General features: G+C 42.1%; 1 protein-coding gene and 3 non-coding genes across 6 annotated transcripts in view; 3 read left to right on the top strand and 1 right to left on the bottom strand.

Annotated features, from left to right (window-relative positions):
* Positions 1–2,699: 2,699 nt before the first annotated feature.
* On the top strand, positions 2,700–2,781 carry Trnas-aga. The gene has a single exon. It is a non-coding gene; the product is annotated as a tRNA-Ser (tRNA).
* A 357-nt stretch (positions 2,782–3,138) lies between these two features.
* Positions 3,139–3,211, top strand: Trnar-acg. Its single transcript has one exon. It is a non-coding gene; the product is annotated as a tRNA-Arg (tRNA).
* Positions 3,212–4,661: 1,450 nt separating this feature from the next.
* Positions 4,662–4,733, bottom strand: Trnaw-cca. The gene has a single exon. It is a non-coding gene; the product is annotated as a tRNA-Trp (tRNA).
* Positions 4,734–12,628: 7,895 nt separating this feature from the next.
* Positions 12,629–23,730, top strand: part of LOC104861532 (butyrophilin subfamily 2 member A2) — an 18,553-nt gene continuing 7,451 nt past the window's right edge. Inside the window, exons 1-3 of one of the 3 annotated variants that reach the window (XM_010623022.1) lie at positions 12,629–12,773; positions 21,509–21,636; positions 22,397–22,744. In XM_010623022.1, the coding sequence (XP_010621324.1) occupies positions 21,555–21,636; positions 22,397–22,744 (430 nt within the window). In that variant the 5' untranslated portion in view covers positions 12,629–12,773; positions 21,509–21,554. Of the gene's footprint in view, positions 12,774–19,008; positions 19,032–20,760; positions 21,036–21,508; positions 21,637–22,396; positions 22,745–23,730 lie in introns of those variants that run through there. The other 2 variants (XM_010623024.1, XM_010623023.3) reach the window with 2 other exon arrangements.

The following is a 23,730-nucleotide window of genomic DNA, read 5'->3' as shown; positions in this document are numbered from 1 at the left end:
CTTCATGAAGATTGCATTCTAATGAGTGACCCTCCAAGGAACGCCTAAAACCTTTGTGCTTGGGGTCCTTTCTATAGACTACTGTGGCATACACTACCTCTCACTTGTACTGGCTTCTTAGTTGTCCACTTTTGCAATTGTTTACTCTAAAAATTTCGGAGAGTAGTGGCCACATTTTTCTTGCTCTCCATTGAATATGTAGCACTTGGTAAAGGGCTTGGTATGATTGTGCTCAAAATAAAATTTTTGAAAGAAGGAAGAGGGATTAAGAACCAGAAGCCAAAAGAATTCTAAGAAGCTGCCGGGCTTGGTGGCGCACTCCTGTAATCCCAGCACTCGGGAGGCTGAGGCAGGAGGATTGCTGTGAGTTGGAGCCCAGCCTGGGCTACATAGTGAGTTCCAGGGAAGTCTTAACTATGTAGTGAGACCCTGTCTCAAAAGCAAAAGAATTCTAAGAAGCTGCCGGGCTTGGTGGCGCACTCCTGTAATCCCAGCACTCGGGAGGCTGAGGCAGGAGGATTGCTGTGAGTTGGAGCCCAGCCTGGGCTACATAGTGAGTTCCAGGGAAGTCTTAACTATGTAGTGAGACCCTGTCTCAAAAGCAAAAGAATTCTAAGATATTGTTGCAAATAACTCATGAGAAACTGTGAAGACCTGATCTAATGGGCTTTGGTTTGGGGAGCAAGAGCTGGATTTGAGAAGTAATTGTTTAATTGAAAGTCTGGTTGAGAGAGATTCAAACACAGGGAGGACAGGTGTTATTATGGTTTTATCTAGATGTCTCTCCAAAGCCTTATGCACTCATAGGTGGGGCCTGGGGAAGGGGACTGGATCATGGGCTGTGATACTCGTCAATGGGTTAGCCCACTGATGAGTTTATAGCTACATATGATGTTTGGATGTGAAGCCTGTGGGAAGAGATGGGTCACTGTGGGCATGGTCTGGAAGGGTGCTCCTCCTCCCTTGATCCTTCCCTGCTTCTAGCCTGCCATGCTGTGGACTATTTCTCATCTGCAGTGCCCCTCTGTCATACTACCCTGCCTTGCACCCAGACAGCTGTGTACTGAAACCTCTGCAAACCATGAGCCAAAATAAACCTCTCCTCCTTTAACTTGTGAATGTCAGATATTTTTCCCCAGTGATGATAAGAGTAACTAAGACAAGTGTCATTCTAGGTCTCTGGTTTTGGAATCTGAGTGCTCTTATAAAAAAAATTTAAAGGAGGTTCAAATTTGAGGGGAAGGATGGAGTGCTCCTTTTGATGTGTATTGCTTTTGTGATGCCCCGGGCGTGGAAGAAGAAGTAGCCAGGACAATCGGATATCCTGGAGCCCAGGAAAGAAGTCTGGACTAGAGATGATTTTCAATCCAACAGATAACAAGTATGTCTTGTCCTTCTGTTCACTGGAGCCATCGACAAAACACAGAACCTCCTCCTTGCTCACCAACACACATATACATGCAGATAATAGTTTGGTAATGACAGTGCACTTTCAGAAATGTGGAATTTCTGAAGTTCCATTCTTGTTGTAGGTGATACCCCCAGTCACTGACCCAGTTTTCACAATGAGCTACATCTCAGTCTCATCTTCCTTTAAAAAAAATTTTTTTTATCAATACATGTTTGTAGTACATATTTACACTCCTTGTGTGGTGTTGGTACATGTACATAATAAATCTTAAATCTTTTTTCATCCCCTTTCTTTTTCTTCTCTCTCACCTCCCTCCATCTCTTAATCCTCTTCCCTTTTGGGAAAGATCTATCTCCTTGCTTCCTATTATCTAGCCTTTATTTTGCTCTTTATGTTTTGGGTTTCTCACATAAGAGAACCCATGCAATATTTCACTTTGTGTGGCTGATTTATTTAACTTAATATTATGGTCTCAAGTTGCATCCGTTTTTCTACAAATGACCTGTATCTAGCCTTCTTTATGACAAAGCAGTACTCCATTGTGTGTAAATACTACATTTTCTTTATCCATTCATCTGTTTATGGGCATATAGGCTGCTTCCAAGATTAAGCTGTTATGGATTGTGCTGCTAGAAACATGTGTATGCATGGATCGCTGTAATATGATATCCTTGGGGAAGATATCTAGAAAGGGAATAGCTGGGTCAAATGGAATTCAGAGTTTAAGTTTTTTGACAAAGCTTCATACTGGCTTCCACAGTGGTTATACTATTTTACATTCGCACCAACAATGAAGTGTTTCTTTTGAGACAGGGTCTCAATAGGTCGCTAAAATGTAAAATGATTACAGCCATGCACCACCATGGCTGGCACCTAGAGGCTTTCGTATATTGTCAAAGTATTGTCCACAGAATTTCAGGTACAGCTGTTCTTTCCCTTGTTGGAGAAGGCCCCACACAGTGAAGAGGTATTATATTGCAGACTGAACATCTGAAGGTATAGGGGCTCTCTGAGGAATATCTGTCAGATTTACTGAGCATAAATTGCCTAGAAGGCAAAAATTATGGGGATTTTAAAAGTTATTAAAACATATTGTTGATTTGCTTTCTAGAAAAGACCCAAAAGGCATTCTTAGCTTAACGCGCATTAGGCTTGCAACAGAGATTGGCGGATACTTTTCCAGTTTCATTGATAGGCTATGAAATCAGCTATTATCGAATCCTTGGTAAAGCCAGAAACACGTAATATATAGTAACATGTAGGATGTTAAGAAAAGATTTGGGTATCTGTAGTCGTGGCCGAGTGGTTAAGGCGATGGACTAGAAATCCATTGGGGTCTCCCCGCGCAGGTTCGAATCCTGCCGACTACGTCTACTAACTTTTACATCTTCAAATATCACAATCGCTACTATTATTGTATATAAACATTATCCTAGATATTTTACAAGTCCCATAAAAATGAGTTTTATCGATGTGCAAAGTTAACATTCTCTCAGATCAAGTGCGAATTACGTCTACATGATGTTCAGATTGTCCTGAAAGAAATTACATGAGTAAACAAAGTTAAAGGAACTAATAGAAGTACGTTTTGTTTTAGTGCTGAGGTTTCTTTGGGTTCAAACTCCTGATAACTGGGAATAAAAAGTTTCTCTATTCACCTTTGTAAAGCCGATCATGCCATCAGTTTCTTTTTCTATAGGTTTAACTCCGCCCATGATAGAAGGGTTGGGCCAGTGGCGCAATGGATAACGCGTCTGACTACGGATCAGAAGATTCCAGGTTCGACTCCTGGCTGGCTCGTAGTGTAATTTTGGTTATCAAACAAAACAACCCCCCAAAACAACAAAAGTTCTTCGAGGCTCCTGCAAGTACCATTAGATACTTCATGAGTCTTCTTACAGGCTGCGTTCTATTTTTATTATTTAAAAATTTCGAATAAAATAAATTTTCACTTTACACAAAATGTACAAAAATTTTCGTAATATAGACTCAAGCTTTAGTTTGCTCCTCATCCTTACATTATCACTACCTGAAATCCATACCAGTATTGTGGCTCAAACTCATCTTCTAAGGTCTTTGCTCAAATATCACCTCAGGAAAACTTGCCCTAATGTTTTCAAACTTGCAGCCGCGCTGCTGTCTTTCCCTACCTCCCTCTGTCTTTTCTATGGCCAGCAATGTATTGAGCCCAGAGGTGCTCTCAGATAAATTCTCTGGGAGGAGCAAATCAAAATACGTTGCTGAAGACTTCCAGAACACTTGTACCACTTTTCACCTTAAATTCACGGTGACGACTCACAGGAGGGCAGATCTGATGTGGAAGAAAAAAGGAAAACTAGCAGAGGATGGTTTCGATTCATTGGCCTCTAGGTTATGGGCTCAGCACGTTTCTGCTGCGCCACTCTGCTACTTAACAAGTGTCCTTTTTCTCATTAGTAACCAACTTTTTCACAGTTGGGGAAATTTTTTTTCTTCAATTCAGTTAATTATGTTAATTCTTTTCTACAGCAATACTCATCTTCTCTAATACGATGCTTAAGGCCCTAGACTGGCTGGTAATAAAAGGATTCACAGGAAATACATAAAGTAATTCTAATACATTCCGCACACCTCAAATATAATCACCTCTCTAGACCAGATATTTGGGTGTTTGTCTGTGTAAACGACACAAAATACAAGACACTCTTTTGGAGAAATAGAGATGTCCCTCTTTCTTCCACACTGTAAATATTAATTCATAAAATACTGAAGGATCTTGATCCTCGGGTGGGAAAAAAAAAAGCTAGGAAGTCCATGCATTTTTTTTTTTGCATAATTTTAGGTGGTTTACGCAATCGCTACCCTTGGAGGTTGTAATGGTCCCTTCCCTGGACTCTGGACTCTGCATTTGGGATCGCAACCTCCTTCAGGTTTCCTGCTTTCCGTGCTTGTCAGTTGCCGGGCAACTCACCAAAGATTTCACTGAAGCGGGCGTGGAGAGCAGGCCAGGAAGGTTAAAATAGGGATGGAAAGAAAGAACGTGTGCAGTGCCTGATGCGACTCCCCTGGCCCACACACACGCTCTCAAATGCAGTAATATATTCCTGTCTTTACCTGTCTGAGTATTGAAGAAAGCATTTTGAGCAGGATACAGTAAACCAGTATTCACGTCCACGCGTAGCTGGCAAGGTACCTGTTCTTCCTTCATAATATTTCACAGATCAATACCCGCCAAAAGCCCACCCATGTCAGTCGGTCTGCAAAAAGAATTTGACCCCGACGTGATTTGAACACGCAACCTTCTGATCTGGAGTCAGACGCGCTACCGTTGCGCCACGAGGTCCCCCGGAGGACCTTGCTTTAATTAGCTATCAACGTGATCTAGGTAATAAATTTTCAGTGCCCACTGAATACCAGGCAGCTGGTGCATTTCATAAACGTGTCCTCTTTTTCCTCCACTCCTCCCTCAAAGAGAGGCTGACCGGGGTGATTTTTGAACTCGTGGCCAAAGTTGATTCGATCCTAACCAGCGTTTTAGAGAGATGAATCCAGGCGGACCTGGCGAGTTCACTTTGTGTGGAGTCCTCTTTCATACCCCGACAGTCCTTCAGAATCAGATTACTAGAGCTGAAACTGGACCTTTAAAAAGCAAGAATCCTAGTCTGCAGGAGCGAGAGACTAATTCAGAGCTGTGCCCTGGCTGATGAAAGCGTCTGTCCAGGGAATTCTAGATGTGAGCAGATTTTTCCCCCCCAAGACTTGAACTATACAGGTAGATCTCCCCCAATAGTAGAGAGGTCCCTTTCGACTCAGAGAAAAGGGTACTCGGACAACTGACCCACTGCGGTGGAGATGCAGCCAGCCTGGGGTGGCCTATGTCCCCTCCACACTGCCCCTCACTTATGAAAGACCTTGGGGAGCTGGACACAGGGAGAGGCGATCTGCGGGAACGCGAGGCCCTCCGTCCTCTCCCATCCAGCTGGCGAGTCTTCTTATGCCTGGCAGCGGCCTCGCTTCGGTGCCCAAACCGGGGAGCCTTCTGAGGAGAACGGGAGATCAACGTCGGTCGACTAAGTCCTGAGCTGACAAGACGATGCCCGCGGACTACACTGAAGGGCCTACTACTTAAAGCTCTGATTATACACAAACGAGTGCGCACGACTTCATTCTTGAGTTTGTGTATTACAGATTTCCAACTTTCTGCTGGGGACTTCTACTCCTCACAACGTCCCTGCAGACAAAACACGACGCCTTTCAGGCCTAGGATGGCAGAAAGCAGCGCTCGCTCGCTCACCAGAGCTGAGCGATTTCTTCAGGCACCGCACCTGCAGCGGCGAGGGGTGATCACTAGGGAGCGCAGCGACCCAGAGATTCTCACCTTGTGGGAGAAGAACGGAAAAATGGAGGGAAGGGGAAAGGAAGAGGAACAGGGCAAGAGAGAAGTGGAAGCAGGAAAGAGGAAAGGAGGTAATACCTGGGAGAAGAGAGAGAGAGGAGAACGGAGAGGGTCAGAGGGAAGAAAGGCGGTAGGTGCTGGTGGGCAAGCAGGGAGAGGCAAGATGACAAAGGGAAAAAGCAATCCACCTGAGCTGGGGTGTACCTCCTTGCTACAGCCCTTACCTGGCATGCGAGAGATCCTGGGTTCCTCCTGGCGTTGCAAAATAAAAAAGTAACAATTCCCTGGACAGCCCAGTTAGTGGCATTTGTAGGTCACTTTTTATTTTGCAATGTGTTAGTGTTACAGATGCCATATCATTTTTCCTCGCAGTAACAAGCTAGCGATTGCTGTGACTGGTAGTAACTGCTATCTACTTTTTTTTTTAAGAATAGGAAAAATTTATTTAGAAAAATGTAGCTTCTGTCTAAGAGAGGCAGAAGGGGGACCTGAAAAGTGGGTTTGCCCCTACCATCTATGTTTTTATCTTTAACCCGAAGACCTTGTTCCTAACAAATCATATCCTTTGTGTGACCAAACAGAAACTGATGGAACTTTACTACATTTTACAGTTGTATTACACACATTTCTAAGGTAAAGTTACAGCCACTCGGGTCCATATGCTGAGATTTGTTTGCTGGCTACTGAACAAAAAAAAAATTTTTTTTAATTGTGGTGAATAGGAAAAGCTATTTATTCAAAGCTAGCCCGAAGGAGATGGAGCAGCCTTTCTACTGCAAACTGCCTTCTCCCTCGCTCCAGCAGTGCAAGGGTCTTCACAGCAAGGCACAGCAAGGGAAGAAAAGATAGAGCCCAGCCCCACACCTTTCTCAGTCAGTCTTCAGGAGGAACCTGGCCCACTGCCTCCTGCTGTTAGCATCTAAATATTCTTTATCTTCAAGACAGGAGGAGGTGTTGGTTACATAATCAGCAGGAGGAAGTTTGGAGAAGCCTTTATCTCTAAAAGAAAAAAAAGCAAACATATAAGATATATAGATATAGACATATAGATATAGATCTCCTAAAATTCCATGTGTAGTGCCAGGTGCAGTAACTCTGAGATCTGAGGTGTGGAACTATTATGTCACTGAATGGTGTGATCACATCTGAGTTCTTACAAAGAGGCAGAGGGCAAGCATTGCATCCTGGGGAGGAGGGCTGCTAATAATGAAAGCCCAAGGGAAAATAGATAACCAGAGTGCATCAAGCCTTGACTTAAATTTTACAGAGAACAATGAAGCAAAAACAGAGAGGGGAGTGGGGAGTCAGTGAGGGGTCCTGGGACCAGTATCTGCATATCTTTTCAGACAGATGAACTAGTTTTCTGTCCTTTTTATCTAAACTAAGGGAGTGAATGAAGAAGGGGTTTGCACCCTGAGCATGAGCAACTATGGAAAAGCAGCTTATCTCTAGAAGAAAAAAAAAAATCTTATTTTTTTAAAGATTAATCTTTAACCTACCAGTTACAATGCTGAAAAAACCCAGCGCCACATGCACACTAAGCAAGCACTTGGCCACTGAGCTACACCCCCAGCCTTGGATGGATGGATGGATGCATGCATGCATGGACTTAAGCATGTACTTCGTGATACTGGGAATTGAACCCAGGGCCTTTCCAATGAGTTATGACCCACAGCCCTTTTGTATGTTTTAATTGAGACAGGGTCTTGCTAAGTTGCTAAACTGTTCAGGGTAGGCTCTGAACTTGTGATCCTCCTGCCTCATTTCCCAGAGTGCTGGATTACAGATGGGTACCCCCCTTTGCCACTCTATTTATTTTTTAAATTGATAGAGAAAAGTTGAATATATTTATGATGTTTTTAAATATGCACATGTTGTAGAATGGCTAAATTGAGGCAATACATGCATTATTTCACATACTTATTGTATTGGTTGAAAATGTTCACAATAAGAAGTTTAGCAAGGGTAGTGATTTGGCTTAGTGGTTCTGCTGCCTGCCTTGCAAGCATAAGGGCCTGAGTTTGATCCCTGGTAGCAACAACAACAAAAAAAAGTTTAGTATTATGAAAATTGCATATTGAAACCCAATATTTTGTAAGATCAATAGGTACTAATAAATATTTATTTTAGAAGTTTCTAACCAGGCATGGTGGCACATACCTGTAATCCCAGCAGACACTCATCAGGGAGCAGGGGACAACTTGCCTCAGACAAGTAGCATCCACATTGCCCAAGAAGAACCACTCTTCCACTCTCTGGTCTTCTAGCTCCCCTTACCTCAGGGCATAACACAGGCTTCACACTCCTGCACTTTGGGTCCTACTCCCACCTGCCCCTGGCTTGATGTCAAGGGGCTACATCCCTGCCCAGCCCTGTCTACACCAAGCCTAGAAGATCTGCTCCCTGTGCAGGAGCTGTGTTCTCTCTGGGAAGAGAGAGTTTGCAGGAGTCATTGTTATGTCCTCACAAAGGGTCAGCAATGTCTGAATTCCTCATGAGTACCCCCATGTCCCCAATATCCTTCCAGGTTGACTTTCTGAAGAAGGCCGTAGCAATTGCCTGTGGGAAAGTGCACAGCAGAGCAAAAGCAAACAGCATTAGTTGAAAGTCCCTCTTAATTTGGCCTCTTCTCCAGGCTGTGTGAAATACCTGAGACATCAAATAGACAAAAGCCTTTGGCCTTCTCTAACTACATTATATAATGTATAATATGAGGTGGAACAGAAATAATCGAGGTGTAATGGCAGAGTTCAAATGACTTGGGAAGAATTTTTCACACCAGCTTGTGTTGTTGAGATGGAGAAATGGAAAGACCCTCCAGATTTAGAAGCAGCCTGGAATTTTTGCTTATTCTGCATTCAGCTAGTTCAGGTGCCCAGTGTGGCTGCTAGGTCAATGGCTTTCAATCAGCTGTGATTTGGAGTTTCAGGGAGAATGTGGATGTGTCTGGAGTTTTTTCTCATGATATAGAGGGGGAGTAGATTTTACTGGTCTCTTGTATCTGTAGGCCAAGATAATGCTAAATATCATACAATACAAAAGATTGCTTGTATCACAAGTAAATACTTTTCTGGTATATTAACAGGATTTACTAGTTTATCTGATTTTGATTATCAACTGAGTATCAAGACATTTTCCTCGTTCCACAGGTCCAGTGGGTGGGGCTTAACTTTTCATCCCACTCAGCAATTACAAATAAAAATAATTTTCACATTTTCTATCTTTTAAGCATTCTTTGTTTCTTTTGGATTTCAGGTAATTCCCCACCAAGAATCAATTAATAGCTCCCCATCCACTAACAATCTCAATATCATACGCAGTGCAGATTTTTCACTTAAAAATTTTCAAGAGTCTTAGAAGAACTTGTATCAGAAGTCCTAAAGTATGATTCAGTGATGTAATATTCTATGTGTGTTCACATAGTTCCTATGGCTATGTAGAATAGCCACAATAAATATGTCCCTAGAATCCACCCAAAATACCACTATATTTACTGTAACACAATGTCAAGCTGTTGAAATAAACCAGACATGATAGTGCACACCTATAATCCCAGTACTCAAGAGGCCAATGCAGAAGGATTGCCATGAGTTTAAGGCCAGCCTGGACTACACAGTGAATTCAAGGTCAGCCTGAACTACATAATGAGACCATGTCTCAAAAAATGAAAAACAACTAAACAAACAAATCGAAACTAGTTGAAACAGAAATGTGACTGAGCAGCTAGAAAATTAAGAGTTAGGTGAATTCCACTTAAAATACTTAGGATTGCACTAGAGAAATCATTAAATGGATTTATAGTGTAGTGAGAGTATCAAGAGACTGTTCAAAGAAGGTAAACAAAGTACTTAAATCCCTAGGAACAGAGCATCTGTGATAAAATCCAACTGAAATGCTGAGTAAACTATCAATTCACAGGAAAGAGTGGACAATTCACATTTGATTAGGTTTGTTCCACACATTTTGTCATATGGAAATAAATTTTATGGCATCTTTGCTTTTCAATAAGTAGTGATTCTTGGTGTAAGACTTAAAGACTCACTTTTACTCCTGGGGCGTGAACAGCCAAGAGGCCTCCACGATGCTGAGCCCAAAAGCTCAGCGAGGCTCCAGGAGCTTGTGGGACAGCGAAAGTCACCCAGAAAGGAACACACCAGGCTGGTTGGCAAAGAGACCTTTATTAGTCTGGCCAGACGGCACTCCCAAAGCCAAGTAGCTCAGAGAGGCAACTGCTCAGAATCAGAGGCTATTTTTTATAGTGCTATGGGGGGAGTTTACACTCAAAACTTACAGGAAGGGGACAAAGGCAAGTGGTAATCAATCATATACTCAACCGTTGCGTACTAATGATCAGCAGATCGATTATCCATTGTTTTATAGATTGTGGTGTTCAGAACATTCAGTTATGGCCAAACAAGGAGTGGAGTGATTTATTTTGGGTCTCTACGTTTGTTACAGTTTCTGTCTAGTTTCCCAGCTACTCCCAAGCAGCTACCTAGTAATTCACAATCATTACTTATCCTGTAAGGGGTGGGGGAACAATAGTCTCTGGGTCATTTGCTGGTCAACATGAAGTCACTCTAGTTCAGCAAGGCTCTTACACTGGATGTCTTAAATCCATATGCAATATCTTAGAATTGGCTTTTTCATCTTCATTAATAAGCACAGAGGGAAAGCAAGTACTTTCCTAGCTTAAATTCAAAGACTTTGTTTGAGTATATTTATGTCACATAACCCATCAGTGTTGGTATAAAGTGCATGAACAAGCTGTGGTGTGGAGCAGAGCCTCAATAAGTCTAGTTACTTGAAGCTGAGATGTATCGAATGTATCTTGAGCCCAAAGAAGAAAGGGCATGACATCCCCTCAGGGCATCCTGGGCTGCAGACTTCTTTGGCATATTGCTTCCATCTGCTCAGAGCAGCTCTAGACTGAGTGTTAACAGGCACAGGCACAGAGCAGTGAAAAATAGGTGGCACATGCAAAAGTGCTATTGAAGATTTTGTCCTTTCAGAGGTTCTCACTGTCTACCACTGGCTTTGTCCTAGAAACTTGTTTTGGATGCAAAGTATGCTGGAGTCAGACTGAATAGGTTCCAATGCAGAATATCAATGAAGAGTAGTCATAAAGAAAATCTCACTTGCATAGCCTTCTAAAGAAAGGTTCGATACATTTGGCAGTTCATTTTGTTCAGACACCTATCAATTTTATTAGTTCTTAGTGCAGGCACAAAATATCTGACATACAGAATTTAAGAATAAATGATATATTTTAGTTCATAGTTTCAGAAATTGAAGTCAGTTATTATTTGACTCAAAAGGAGAAATATCAAAGTGGAAGGAAATGGAGAAAGACAGGTAACTAGAATATGAGAACCTGGAAGCACAGAGCAAAAGAAGAGCCAGAGAGGAAGTGGAAGAGAGAAGATATGGTGCTTATTGTCACACTTCCATGATTCAACCAGAGATGCCAGAAATATCCTACACACCTCTCAAGCCAAACAAGCTATTAATTAAGAGTATCATGGGCAAGGACCCGAGTTCGATCCCCGGTACCAAAAAAAAAAAAAAAAAAAAAAAAGAATATCACATAATTCCAGATAATATTTGTCTTCTAAGATTAGTAATGTGTTGAAAGATGGAGAGTTTCAACTTGTACAGAGGGAACTACTGGAACAGAAAGCTTACAGTCAGCCTGAAGCCGTTGAATTTTTAAACACCACTGGCATATATTTATTTAATTTGGCTAAAATGAGTAAAGTGAGAGACAGTGCGAGAAAGTCTTGTCCATGAAGCCAACTGAAGGAAGTTGAGACAATGTAAGAAACCAAAGTCCAGCTGTCAGTTTACACTATCTCATGAGATAAGGCTCTGTAAACAGAACTGTCCTTGGGAATGTCATGAGCTCTATGCTTACAAACTTGACAGATTACTCTAGACATTCTTTTACAAGGACATGTTAACCTTCAAACAAGAAAACTCTGTGCCTGCAAATGGGACAGAGTGCTCTTTTGAGGAAACAGGAGGGGCTGAAATCCAGTTGCAAGCTCTGGGCTTCTTGAGCATGAATCATCAATCTCGTGAAATAGTTGGAATGTTCAGACAAACAGATAAAGTAGGAGAATTGTATTGTTAGTAGATGAGGGCGCTATCCGAACAGACTGTATAAAAACAAACGTGACTCGGTCCTCGGGCTGCAGTCTTGTCCTGTCTGTGTGTGTGTGTGTGTGTGTGTGTGTGTGTGTGTGTGTGTGTGTTTTGTTTCTCTCATTTCTTCCTCACAGATCTAGAAGGACCGCAACACCAGCTACCTTATTACAAATTGTTCATCCTTCACAAGATCAGGCCCACACTCTATTGTGTTCTAGCCTTGCCTGAACTCATTATGTCCTCGCAGTGATTTCTCCATTGTATTTTCATTCTAGAACTGTCTTTGCACACTTGTGCTTTGAGAAGCAACACACAGGAGAGTCCAAGGAGTCTAGTAAAAAGACAAGAGTAGCCAGGCACGGTGGTGCATGCCAGTAATCCCAGGCCTGAGGAAGCTGATGCCGGAGAATTGCAGACTTCAAGGCCAGCCGGGCCTCCATAGTGAGCTCTCAAGCAGACCAAACTACACAGCAAGACCCGTTCATAAAGAAGGCAGAGGCAGCTCTGCAAAACCAGGATGAACACTGCTTGAATGAAGGCTAGGGGCAGGTCGGCATCTCGAGAGAAAAACTGGTCTTGAAGCCTTTGAATTAGGAGCAACCATTTGAGCTCCGTTTACACTGGTAGGGATAGGCTTCTCTTGTCAATCTCAGTTTAGAGGGCGAGTCATGGAGCAGGGGCCAATCAGTGTGGGGGCTGTAAGGACTGTCCAATCAGGTGTTACCTGGCGCCAAAGTCCGGATCCTAAGCCCTTTGATAAGAGCCAACTCACTTGGTTAGACTTTCTCGCTTTAGGATTTGTGGGAGAAGGACCCTGGGAGACCCTCAAGCCACACAATGGTGAGGTTGTGCGATGGGTGCCCTGACAGGGGCGAGATGGGATGGGGGTGAGTTCTGAATGGAAGAGGTGGGAACAAGGGTGGCCTGGAGCCTCCCCCTTACCCCTGGTCTCTAGCGCCTTGTGCGCTCTGTCCCTTTGTTCCCACGGCCACACTGCCCACCCAGAGTGCGGTCTCAGGAAGCCCCAGCCTATAGACGCGTCGCCAACTGTACATGGAGAGGGAGTTGTGAGGCTACCCTGTTCCGGGAAGGGACGAGCTGGGGAGCTGTGGCGTGCTGCTTGCCAGGTCTCAATCCTCCCACCAGCAGACCTGGTGGACATCAATTTTATAAGTTTGTGATACAGGGTCTCACACTCACAACTTAGGTCCTCAGGCCAGGGCTCCTGTGTGAGTCTCAACTACATAGTGAGACCCTGTCTCAAAAAACGAAAACAAAAACAAAACCAAAAAGAACCTTGGGAAAACTGCACAAGGCTCTGAATTCAATCCCAGGTACTGAAGTATAGAAAAGAAAAGTGATAAGTATTCAGTGGAGATTTTACTTTAATTTTTGAATTTTACGATGTTGGCACACTAGTGGTATGTAGTACAATACTTGCTCAAGATGCTGGGCAGCAGCTGAGTCATTGCTCTGTCAGGAACAGGGTACCTGTGAAAACAGCCAGTGATTTCCAGTGCACCATGTTGAAAAAAGTACACAAGATACTTAGTATTTTACTTTGAAATTGGCTGTGTTACATACACTTTCTCAGTTACAATTCACTGTAATTGTGTTGAGCTGTTTTAAAGGAGCCAAGGTTTAATAAATGTTTGCTAGATTAGATATATTCAGAGCTTTTTCAGTAGCTTTTATTTTCAACTGCCTTTGGGTACTCAACATATAGTCCCTTAGTAACTCAAGTGGCATTCAATGAACTCTTTATTAAGCAACATTCAGCCAATGCTTTGTAAAATATTTCTCTGCAGAATATGAAACTGATCAGTTTCCTGTGTTGCATGCTGTACTAATCAGGATTTCAGGAGAAATAACTGAACTGAGCATGAGTAGTATTTGGATAAAAGAGCACAACTTTGAATTTGTTTTCTCATTTGGTTGGGTTTGGTTTGATTTTGCTATTTATTGTTTTGTGTTATAGAGTGATGCATCATTCTGGTCATACTGTCTGACTTACTTCACCAGGACAAGGGAACAGGATAGAAATTGTCAATGAACAGACCCAGGGCTGAGCAGTTTGATGACAAGACACCAATTGCATATAATAGTGAAGAGAAAACACTTCCACTCCTAGTTTGAATTTATGCTGATTCTGGGAAACATTCTAACAGCCTTAACCCTGGATGAAAGTATTTGGCTTTCTCCTCTGCCCTCTCCTATTTTCCCCTCCTGTCCTTAAGCGGCATCTCTGTCTAGCACTGTCTCCTCCATGACTTGGGCCTTTTTTCCTTTGCACTAATTTACTACTCCCTGGGGAAAGAGATGATTGTGAACCTTTGTTATGTGTTCCATATGTGGTTGGAGACTGCAATCTCTGAAATGCCCCTCAAGTTCTGAAGTCCCCACACTGGTCAACTCTCATGTTGGTGCCCTGGAGAAACCCAAGGGAATAGCCTATGGTGAAGGAAGCTCACGGCTAAGATAATGCACAGAGCTTGAGTTCAAGCCCCCCCTTAGCCTGGCTCTAAACCTCCTACCCCGGAGTGTGTCATCATAGCACACCAAGCAGTGCAGCCTTTTGTAGATTCTTACTCTAGTGGCATCAGAAAGGCAGCCAAGGGACAGCACAAGAAGAAAGAGTTTGCAAGTATAGACAGGGAGTTAATTTGGGTATAGTTACTCATTCAGCTTGGGTTTGATGTAAGGGACAGAGATGGCAGCACTTGGGGTCATTTTTGCCTTCTCAGAGTCCCATGTCATTCAGGTGCTTATGTGTCCACTGCATCAGCTAAATCAGGTTTTCAGCCAATGGTGACTCCATGCTTCAGGAAACAGGTGGATATAGCATGACACCTTATTTGCCTTTTTCCGAGGTTATGGGAAAGCAGGCTTTTCTAGTTATGTCAATGATATAAATGCACAGCAGGCATTCTCTTTCCTGTTGCCCTAGAAACATCTGAGAAAATGCCATAGATGCTCAGGACCACATTTGCTCCTGAGTCATTTAAAATGTGTATTCATTTTTAACCTGACACAGACTTTCCACTCCACCACCACCAGTGGGAATTTTTTTTTTTTTTTTTTTTTTTTTTTTTTGGTACTGGGGATGGAACGTAGGCGGTGGAACCACTGAGCCAAATCCCAGGCCCACAATCAAACTGTCCCCGCTGAGGTTTGAACTGTAATTTCTATTTCTCATAACCACCAACACCAAATTTTTTCTAACTTGATGAATTTTATGGTTTTGAATTAATACACATTTCTATTTTTTTTCCTGTTTTTATATTTCCTTTTTCCCCCTTTCTTGTGGAAGCCTTTCTGTGAATTATCTGCTTATATCATGTGTTCATATTTCTATGAAGGATACTTTTTTTCCCCTCTTCTAGTTCTCTTACTTGTAGAGAATGAAAATAACTTCTATGATTTTTAATCTGCAAGTTAATTTCATCAGTGATTTTCTTTGTTGAACAGAAGTCCTGTTACTATTTTTGCATCTTTTCAAAACACTGAACATTTGTAGCTTTACAGATTTTTATATCTGACACTTTCTCTGCTCCTAGATCACAAAATCATTTTCTTTCTTCTGTCGTTTAGTTTCTTATTGCATGGTTTTGTTTTATATATGCATGGAGTGCACCTGTGAATGTTTGGATGCAAAAATAAGATTTATTTAGCCTCTAAAATGCATAATTTACTATCATAAGTGGGTGATCCCTCACCGTTTACTCTTGATTTGTGTTGGCAGCCATATTTCTTCATATTTGTTATAAATGTAGTGTCTCTACATATTGTTTCATGTTCAGACTTTTTTTTTTTTTTTTTTTTTTTTTTTTTTTTTTTTTTTTTTTTTTTGGGTACTGGGCATCAAATTTGGGTCCTTGCACTTGCGAGGCAGGTGGTGGCACCACTGAGCTAAATCCCCAGCCCAGACTTACTTTTTTATCTGAGATTTGAAAAAACTAATGCTGTCCTTCATTTCTCAGAAGGGATTCTAGTAGATTTTTGTCACATTTATAGCTGATTTTCTGGTTTTGTAAATATACTTGTATTAGAGATATAATATGAAGAATTTAGAGCCTATCACTTCAATCTAAGTCTGCACATTATTCTCTACATATTCAGATTATCCTCTTCAATTCTTTTCTTTTGGATATTTGAGACAGGGTATTATTATGTAATTAAGGTGATGCTGGACTCATTACATAGCCCAGGCTGACTAAGTACTAGTGGTGATCTTCCTGCTTCAAATTCCCAAGGGCTGGGATTACAGGTGTGTGCCCTATGCCTGACTATCCAAATTTAATTGTATATAGTATTTTTCTGTACAAAAAGTTGCGGAGTTTTAAAATGAATTTGTTATGCCAGGCGTGGTGGTACATGCCTATAATCCCAGCACTCGGGAGGCTGAGAGGCAGGAGGATCACTGTGAGTTCAAGACCATCCTGGGCTACACAGTGAGCTCCAGATCAGTCTCAACTACATAGTGAGACCTTGTCTCAAAAAACAAACAAACAATAAAATTAATTTGTTGATAAGTTTTTATAAAGACATAATGTATATAAATTCTTGGGAGTGTATGATTTTTTTTTTTTTTTTGGTACCATGATCATGGGCCACTGAGCTAAATCCCCAGTCCCAAAGTATATGACTATTTCTAGGAGTTAACAAAATCCCTCCTTTACTGTGATATGTGAAGAGGATTTTCTTCTATGAAAAACTGGCACAAATTGAGAAAAGGAGCAGAGTGGAACATCTGTTATCTCCTTTCAAGGATGACATTTTTTGCAAAAATTGGTATAAGTTCAATCTTCTAATTAAATGGTTTTTTGGTTTGGTTTTTGGTTTGAGACAGGGTCTCACTTTGTAGTCCAGGCTGGCCTCCAACTCACAGTGATTCTCCTGCCTCATCTTGTGCTGGGGTTACATGTATGTGCCACCATGCCTGGCTAATTAAAAGTATTTTTTTTTAATGTACAATATTTTGTTCCCTGAAATGTCCATCATGCTCACATGTTGTAGCTATATTCTTGCACTTATTTTTTCTATTAATAATAAAGTATTTTTTGTATTTTAACTTCTAGTAAGTTAAGAACTGTTTATCAAGCAAGCTTAAAGAAAAGACCTTTCAGGGACAGGTGTGGTGGCACACGACTGTAATTCCAGCACACAGAAAGCTGAGAAGGAAGGATCTCTCTGAGTTCAAGGCCACTGTGGGCTACATAGTCAGTTTAAGTCCATGAGACCATGCTCAGCTGAGAGCATACCTTTTTTAATGTTTGCGTTAGTATATATTTTCAATGCATAACAAAAATAATTCATCATGGAATTGGTGTGTGTGTGTGTGTGTGTATAAAATCTTGATCAGAATTTTGAAGCTTCAATGAAACACCTGTAATCCCTTTGGGAGATGAATTTGTGAAAGACAGTTTTTTGATTACTATTTCAGTTGGTTACCAACTTGTTGGCTTCTCCACAATCTCCTTTATTCATATCCATTTTAAATTTTACATATTTCTGAGAATTTATGTACTCTACCCATTACATTAAATGACAATTTAATTGTACATTTAAAATATCCTTGGGCCAGGGATTTAGCTTAGTGGTGCCACCACCTCCACACAAGCACAAGGTCCTGAGTTTGTTCCCCAGCAAATACAAAGAAGAAAGAAGACAACGACTAGAATGTTGACCACAATGCAGTCAGTAAAGACCAAGCTCAGGAACTTTCCATAGGGAACAAGAACCGCATTGGCAGTTGGATTTTAGTCCATGTGTGTTACGTTCTGGCAGAAAATCTGTGTACATTTTGTGCATGTCCTCAGACTTTATTGGATACTGAGATTAAGGGTGGTGGAGAGATTAATCTGGTGGAGGAAATCCCATAGCTGTACAATGTCCAGGCTGGCTGTTCCATGGGTGTTACTGGAGGCCTTTAGTCAGCTCTACACAGAGAATCGAAAGGAAATTGCATGGCTGAGTCATTTTTTTCATTTGCCTCAGGAAGGAAGCCCTTGAAAGAGTTAGAAGATGTAAATTTAGAGCAGAGAAGAATTTGGTTGCTTAAAATGTTTGTGTTTATCAGAATCCAGGCATGGTGGTATATGCTTATAATTCCAGCATTTCAGAAGGCTGAGGAAGGACTGCCATAAATTCAAGATTGGCCTGGAGTCAGTGCATTTGAGGCCAGCCTGAACTACATAGCAAGATACTCCTTCAAAATAAAACAAAAACAAACAAAAAAGCAAGCCATGTACTTTATTTATAACATGGCTATAGGAATGAGGTCTTGAGAGCATCAGAGGAAATAGCAATATTCCACCTTGCTTCCTTCAAAACTGAAAGACTGTTCTCAGAAGACAGGCCCAGGCTACTCTGCTGGGGAGGGGCTGCCTAGAGAACTGAATTCAGCCATCTCGGCACTGGGAAGCCTGTGCAGTCATGATGCAAAAGCACATGGGTACTTTTGGAGTTGGTGGCATTCATTGGCATCATCCACATGGTCCTGGTTTTATAAGTATGCAGAATGCAAGAGGCAGGGGATGTGGAAGGTTCCATTAAGATTTCAGAAGGCCTGGGAGGTTGGGCAGTGTGCCCATGACAGGGCGTGTGTACAGCTGTGAGAGTGAATGTGAAAGTTGGAAAGGCAAGGAACATGGACTGTCTGAAGAAAGCCACAAGGAATAAGCAAATCTAGTCCAAGAGTGAAGAGAAGCCATGAGGACTACAACTATACTACTTTAGTGGTGGGTACACCAAAGCCCTCTGAAGTTCCTAAATTATAACAGCTTGCCCAGGGAGCAGAACATGAAGCTACAGGTTTTAATGTTTGCCCGGAGTCTTTGTCTTACTTTGTTCCCATTTGTTTTTATCCCCCTATTATCCCCTTTCTGAAAGGGAATATTTTCCCTGTGCACTGAATGTCAACATTGTTTAACTTTTTTTTTTTTTTTTTTTTTTTTTTTTTTTAGCTTTACAGGTGCTCACAGCCTGTTAGGACTTTGGCGACTAATAGAGATGGACTAAATTCATTCCCATAGAAAGATTACATGGGTCTTTGGGGGCTAATAATACCTCATGAGCCCATTGCAGGGTTTCTGCTAGGTGAGCGAATTATTGGAGCACTTCAGCTGTCTTGGTGTTGTGAGGTAGGGGCTGGTTAGAAGATAAAGAAAGATCAATGGGAGTGAGACTCCATTCCTGTTTCCTTCCTTTCCCTGTGTGCTTTCCTGATCCCCATGGGTCGAGCAGCTTTCCAACCTAGAAGGCCCTTCCATCATTCCACTTCTGTCCGAGAGTCCACTGACTCTAGACTGAAACATCTAGAAATTGTGAGCCAAATTAAACCTTTCCTCTATGTTGTGCCAGGTGTTGTGTCTCAGCAACAAGAAAGTGACTAAATAATCAGTGTTTCTTCACACATTGCACTGCTGTCATGAGTCCTTAAAGTCACTTCTTCACTTCTATTGAAGCATGGTTTACTTCTTGTATTTCCTTTTGATTCTTAGAATGTTATCATCACCACTTGACATTATTTAACTGTTCATGCATATTTGTCATTATGCATTTTAGATACTTCAACATATTAATCTTGTTGGTCTCCTTTAATTTTATGGTCTGATGATTCCAACATTCCTTCTGTATCTAAATTTTGTTTTGGTGCTTTCTTCTCATATATTTTATATAGGAATCCAGAAGTTCTTTACTACTAAGCTATATCCCTAGCCCTGTCTATCTTATCTACCTGTCTCTCTATGTATCTGGCTGTTTTATGACAGGGTCTTTCTACATTACCCAAGGTGAACTTGAACTTGTGACCCTGCTGCCTCAGCCTTTTTAAATCCAAGAATTAGACACGTGCCACTATTCTTGGCTTTTAAAGCCTTGTAACAAGTCTCATGAGTTTTATATTGAATTTTGGACATGATGGTGCTCACTTCAGCAGCACATATACTAAAACTGAATTTTGGACATGATGTAATTGTTAAATGAAACTGGAACTGTCAGCCTTTCACATGAGGATTTAGGATCGTCCTGCTGGGTAACAAAAAGTTGATATTGAAGTACATGCAATTGTCAGGATAAAATTCCTTTGATGTCCTTGCTTAGATCTCTCATCATTTGCGAACTCTCACAAAGATACTTAAAGTCCAAAAATGTAGAAAGAAATTGCATAATATTCTTTCATTTGTTGTATGGTTACTTTAATTAAAATTAAATCTTAATGACAGAGATAATTTGAGAAAACATGCTGGGTGAGATGGCAATTACATGTACTTCCAGCTATTCATAATATTTAGGGAGGAGGATCAGTAGTTTAAGTCCAGCCAGTTTGATATAAAAACTTGCTCAGTATTGAGATCAATCCCTGGTACCAGAAAGAACAAAAAACAAAACAAAACAAAACTTACTAGACAAGGACTAAAGGGTAGGAGGAGATCAAAAAAGGACCACAAAAGGAAAGAACATCTTGAACCCGTCCCAAGATAGCCCAGGAAACCAATCAGATTGTGACAAGTTCCAAGTATCCACCTGGAAGGAAAGGCCTCTTAATCTGGATATAGAGACAGGGATGAGGGCTCAGGGGTACCTATCTTTTTCGGAACCTCTTGCCCTCTCCACAGGGCAGCTTGTTTCAGTCCCATTTTTCCCCTTTACAAATACTATAAATCTCCTTTCTTATACTCCACCATGCCACAACAGTACTGCCCCTTATTTCTGAACAAGAGAATAAAAAGTCAGCAAATGGCTTATAGGCCCATGTACTTTGTACTATTTTCCCCCTTAGAACTGTTTCTGCATATTCTACCTCGTAACTGGTGACAGACAGGCTGGGGAAACCATTGGCTGCTGATGTGCAGTCAGCCAGTCATGGGCTCAGAACCACTCACGGGAAATCCTGAGACTTGGTGCTGGTGGAGTAACCCGGATCTGAGGTCCAGGATTCAAATCTCTGTACACGAAAACTAATTATAGAGGCAAAGGGAAGTTCTTGCCCCTCTTTTGAAACAAATAGTTTTTGATGCTGTGTCCATGGGCAGCTCAGAGAGATAAGCAGCAGCCATAAAATCATCACCTGAGAGTCAGAAGAAACAGAAACTGCAGAAGGTAGGAAAGGTAGGGGAAGCGCCACAGGGCAGTGGGGATGGTGAGTGGGGAAGAAAAGTGGAGTCTTTGGAACAGAAGAGACGCCCCACACCTGATCTCACTTGAGTGGAGCAGCCTGGGTCTGGGTAGGAGGGCAGATATGCACAGTATCAAGTGATAGCTGAGAAACACGACTCCAGAGAGAAGGAAAATGGAGGTGGGCAGAGACTCACCTGACTGGTGGTGGCCAATGGCTTTATCTCAGGGCACATTCACTGACCCTTCCACCAAGGGTGTGTGTGTGTGTGTGTGTGTGTGTGTGTGTGTGTGTGTGTGTGTGCCTTGTGTGCCTTAGCCCTGGGTGAAAGAGTCTGCCCAAGACAGAAATGGTGTTCTCATGAGATCAACATGGTCACGAGAAAGCTTGACCTTGATGAGAACAGAGGGGCCCAGTCTACTCGGTTAACTTATCCTGTCCTCCCTCCACCCCGCAGGTCTGGTTCCTGCTCACCCTGGTGACTCCGTGCTGTGTTTTTGCTTATGGAGCCTCCAGCTTCTCTGCACTTCAGCCAGGCGACCTCCCTGCTCCTCCCCATCCTCAGCCTGCTTGTGCTGGTCTCAGGTAGGGCTGTGGGCCACTTGCTCTGTCCACTCCTCCTCAGAGCAGTATCAGCTTGCAGGGTACAAAGAGGAAGAGCCACAGGGACTACCCTATGTGGCAACAGATTCATTCTGAGTTTACTCGTTGAGTTTATACCAGCTCTGTCCAACAGAAATCCACAAGGGCTGCAAGGAGAGCTGCATATACCCTTATAAATTTTCAAGTCCCACAACTTTAAAAAGTAAAAAAATAAATAAGGTTTAATATTTTAATCCCAAGTAACTGAACATTATTATCATTTAAATGCTTACTTCATGCAAAATATTGCCAATGAGATATTTAACATTTTTTAAATGTGTAAACCCTCATCCAGTACCGGGAATTAAACTCAGGGACTTGCACTTACCAGGCAAGTGCAGCACCACTGAGCTACATCCCCAGCCCTAACAACTCATTTTAACTGGAACTAGCTAGTGGGTATTTGATGAGATAGTTCAAGTTTATCCTCCATGCCGGCATTGGGCTGGATCAGGGAGTGGAGAAGCTGTGAGAGCACAGAGGGTACTGGAGTTCTGTCTGTGGAATATTATTAGCAGCCTCGACAGGAACTGCTTCCAGAGTGCTTGTCCACAGCTAAGGCTCTTGGTCCCTGGAATCTTCAGCCCAAGAAGCCTCTGTTGTTTGGAAAATATTTATTTGTGCCCTGGAGTATTCATTTACTGCCACCTTAGATATTTCATGGCTACAGTCCCTGTTTGATTCTCCCCCTTTTGTTGGACAGCTCAATTTACAGTCATGGGGCCGGCTGGTCCAATCTTGGCCATGGTTGGAGAAAACACCACATTACCCTGCCACCTGTCACCTGAGAAAAATGCTGAGAACATGGAGATTCGGTGGTATCGGTCTCAGTTCTCCCCTGCAGTTCTACTGTATAAGGGCAGGAGAGAGAGGACAGAAGAACAGATGGAGGAGTACCAAGGAAGAACCACCTTTCTGAGTGAAGCCATCAGCCAGGGGAAGGTGGGACTCATTATCCATAATGTCACAGCACACGAGAATGGCATGTACTGCTGTTACTTCCAGGAGGGCAGGTCCTACGACAAGGCCATTTTGCACCTCAGAGTGGCACGTAAGTAACTTCATTTTGCTCTGCTGCCCATTCCCAGTGTGACTTTTGGGGAAAGTTTATCTCCTAACCCTGAGCCATTGTAAACCACCCAATTTTTGTTGCAATCCCTCTATACAAGGAAGGTAGCTTCCTCTTGCCCAGGAGCTCCATGAATGTGTTTGCTCTGCTAAGCTATGCACTTACCTTAACTTGGAGGCACAAATAACTTAGCTATGGCCTTCAGCAGAGATAATAAGTTATCCCTAAGGATAGTTCCTGGGCTTGCTATATTACTGAAACTGGGCACTTTTGAGAGTGACGTGAAGCCACGTCAGTAACTGTACTGGGACAACTAGAGAAAAAAAGGACTGTCCAGAGAACAATATATATATGTCATAATTTGATAAATATTGTGTCCTTTTTCCCTTTCTCCAAATACTGATTGTAATGAAAATGCTCACATGTAAGTAGATCATTTCATTAAGCCATGACTAGAGAAAAATTGTGTACTGCATTTGATGGTTCAGCAGAGAAACCAAGTGAGAATTCTGCCAGGAGCAATTTGACATGCTTCAAATAGAAGTGGCAATGAAAATGGGATTTCTAGGAGTGTATTAATAATAGCTTTTTCCTGGGGTCAGCATATGAATATTATGCTTCAGAAGAAATGTTTGAAGACTGGAAGAACCTGAACTCATGGGGACATTTCAGTCCATCAGACCCATAGCGGGGGTGATGTTTGAGGAGAGTGTGATTCCCTTGGGCCTTCAGTCATGAGTGGTAATAGACCTTGTCTTCCTAACTCATGAGGGAGTCTTGTTTCTGATGAACCCACAATATCATGGAGAGAAGGTTTCCTGATGCTTACATCCTGCCTCTGTGATGACAGTTTCTGTGTCCTGGGAACTCCCCTCTTTCCCTGTAATCATCTTTGCCAGCCCTGCCCTACTCTAAATTAGGTTTCTGTAGGACTTTTTTTTTTTTTTTTTTTTTTTTTTTTTTTTTTT

The sequence above is a fragment of the Fukomys damarensis genome, unplaced genomic scaffold, assembly GCF_012274545.1.
Source record: "Fukomys damarensis isolate Sample0158 unplaced genomic scaffold, DMR_v1.0_HiC HiC_scaffold_10, whole genome shotgun sequence".
In the NCBI taxonomy this organism is placed as follows: Eukaryota; Metazoa; Chordata; class Mammalia; order Rodentia; family Bathyergidae; genus Fukomys; species Fukomys damarensis.
This window is presented reverse-complemented; position numbering and strand designations above follow the sequence as displayed.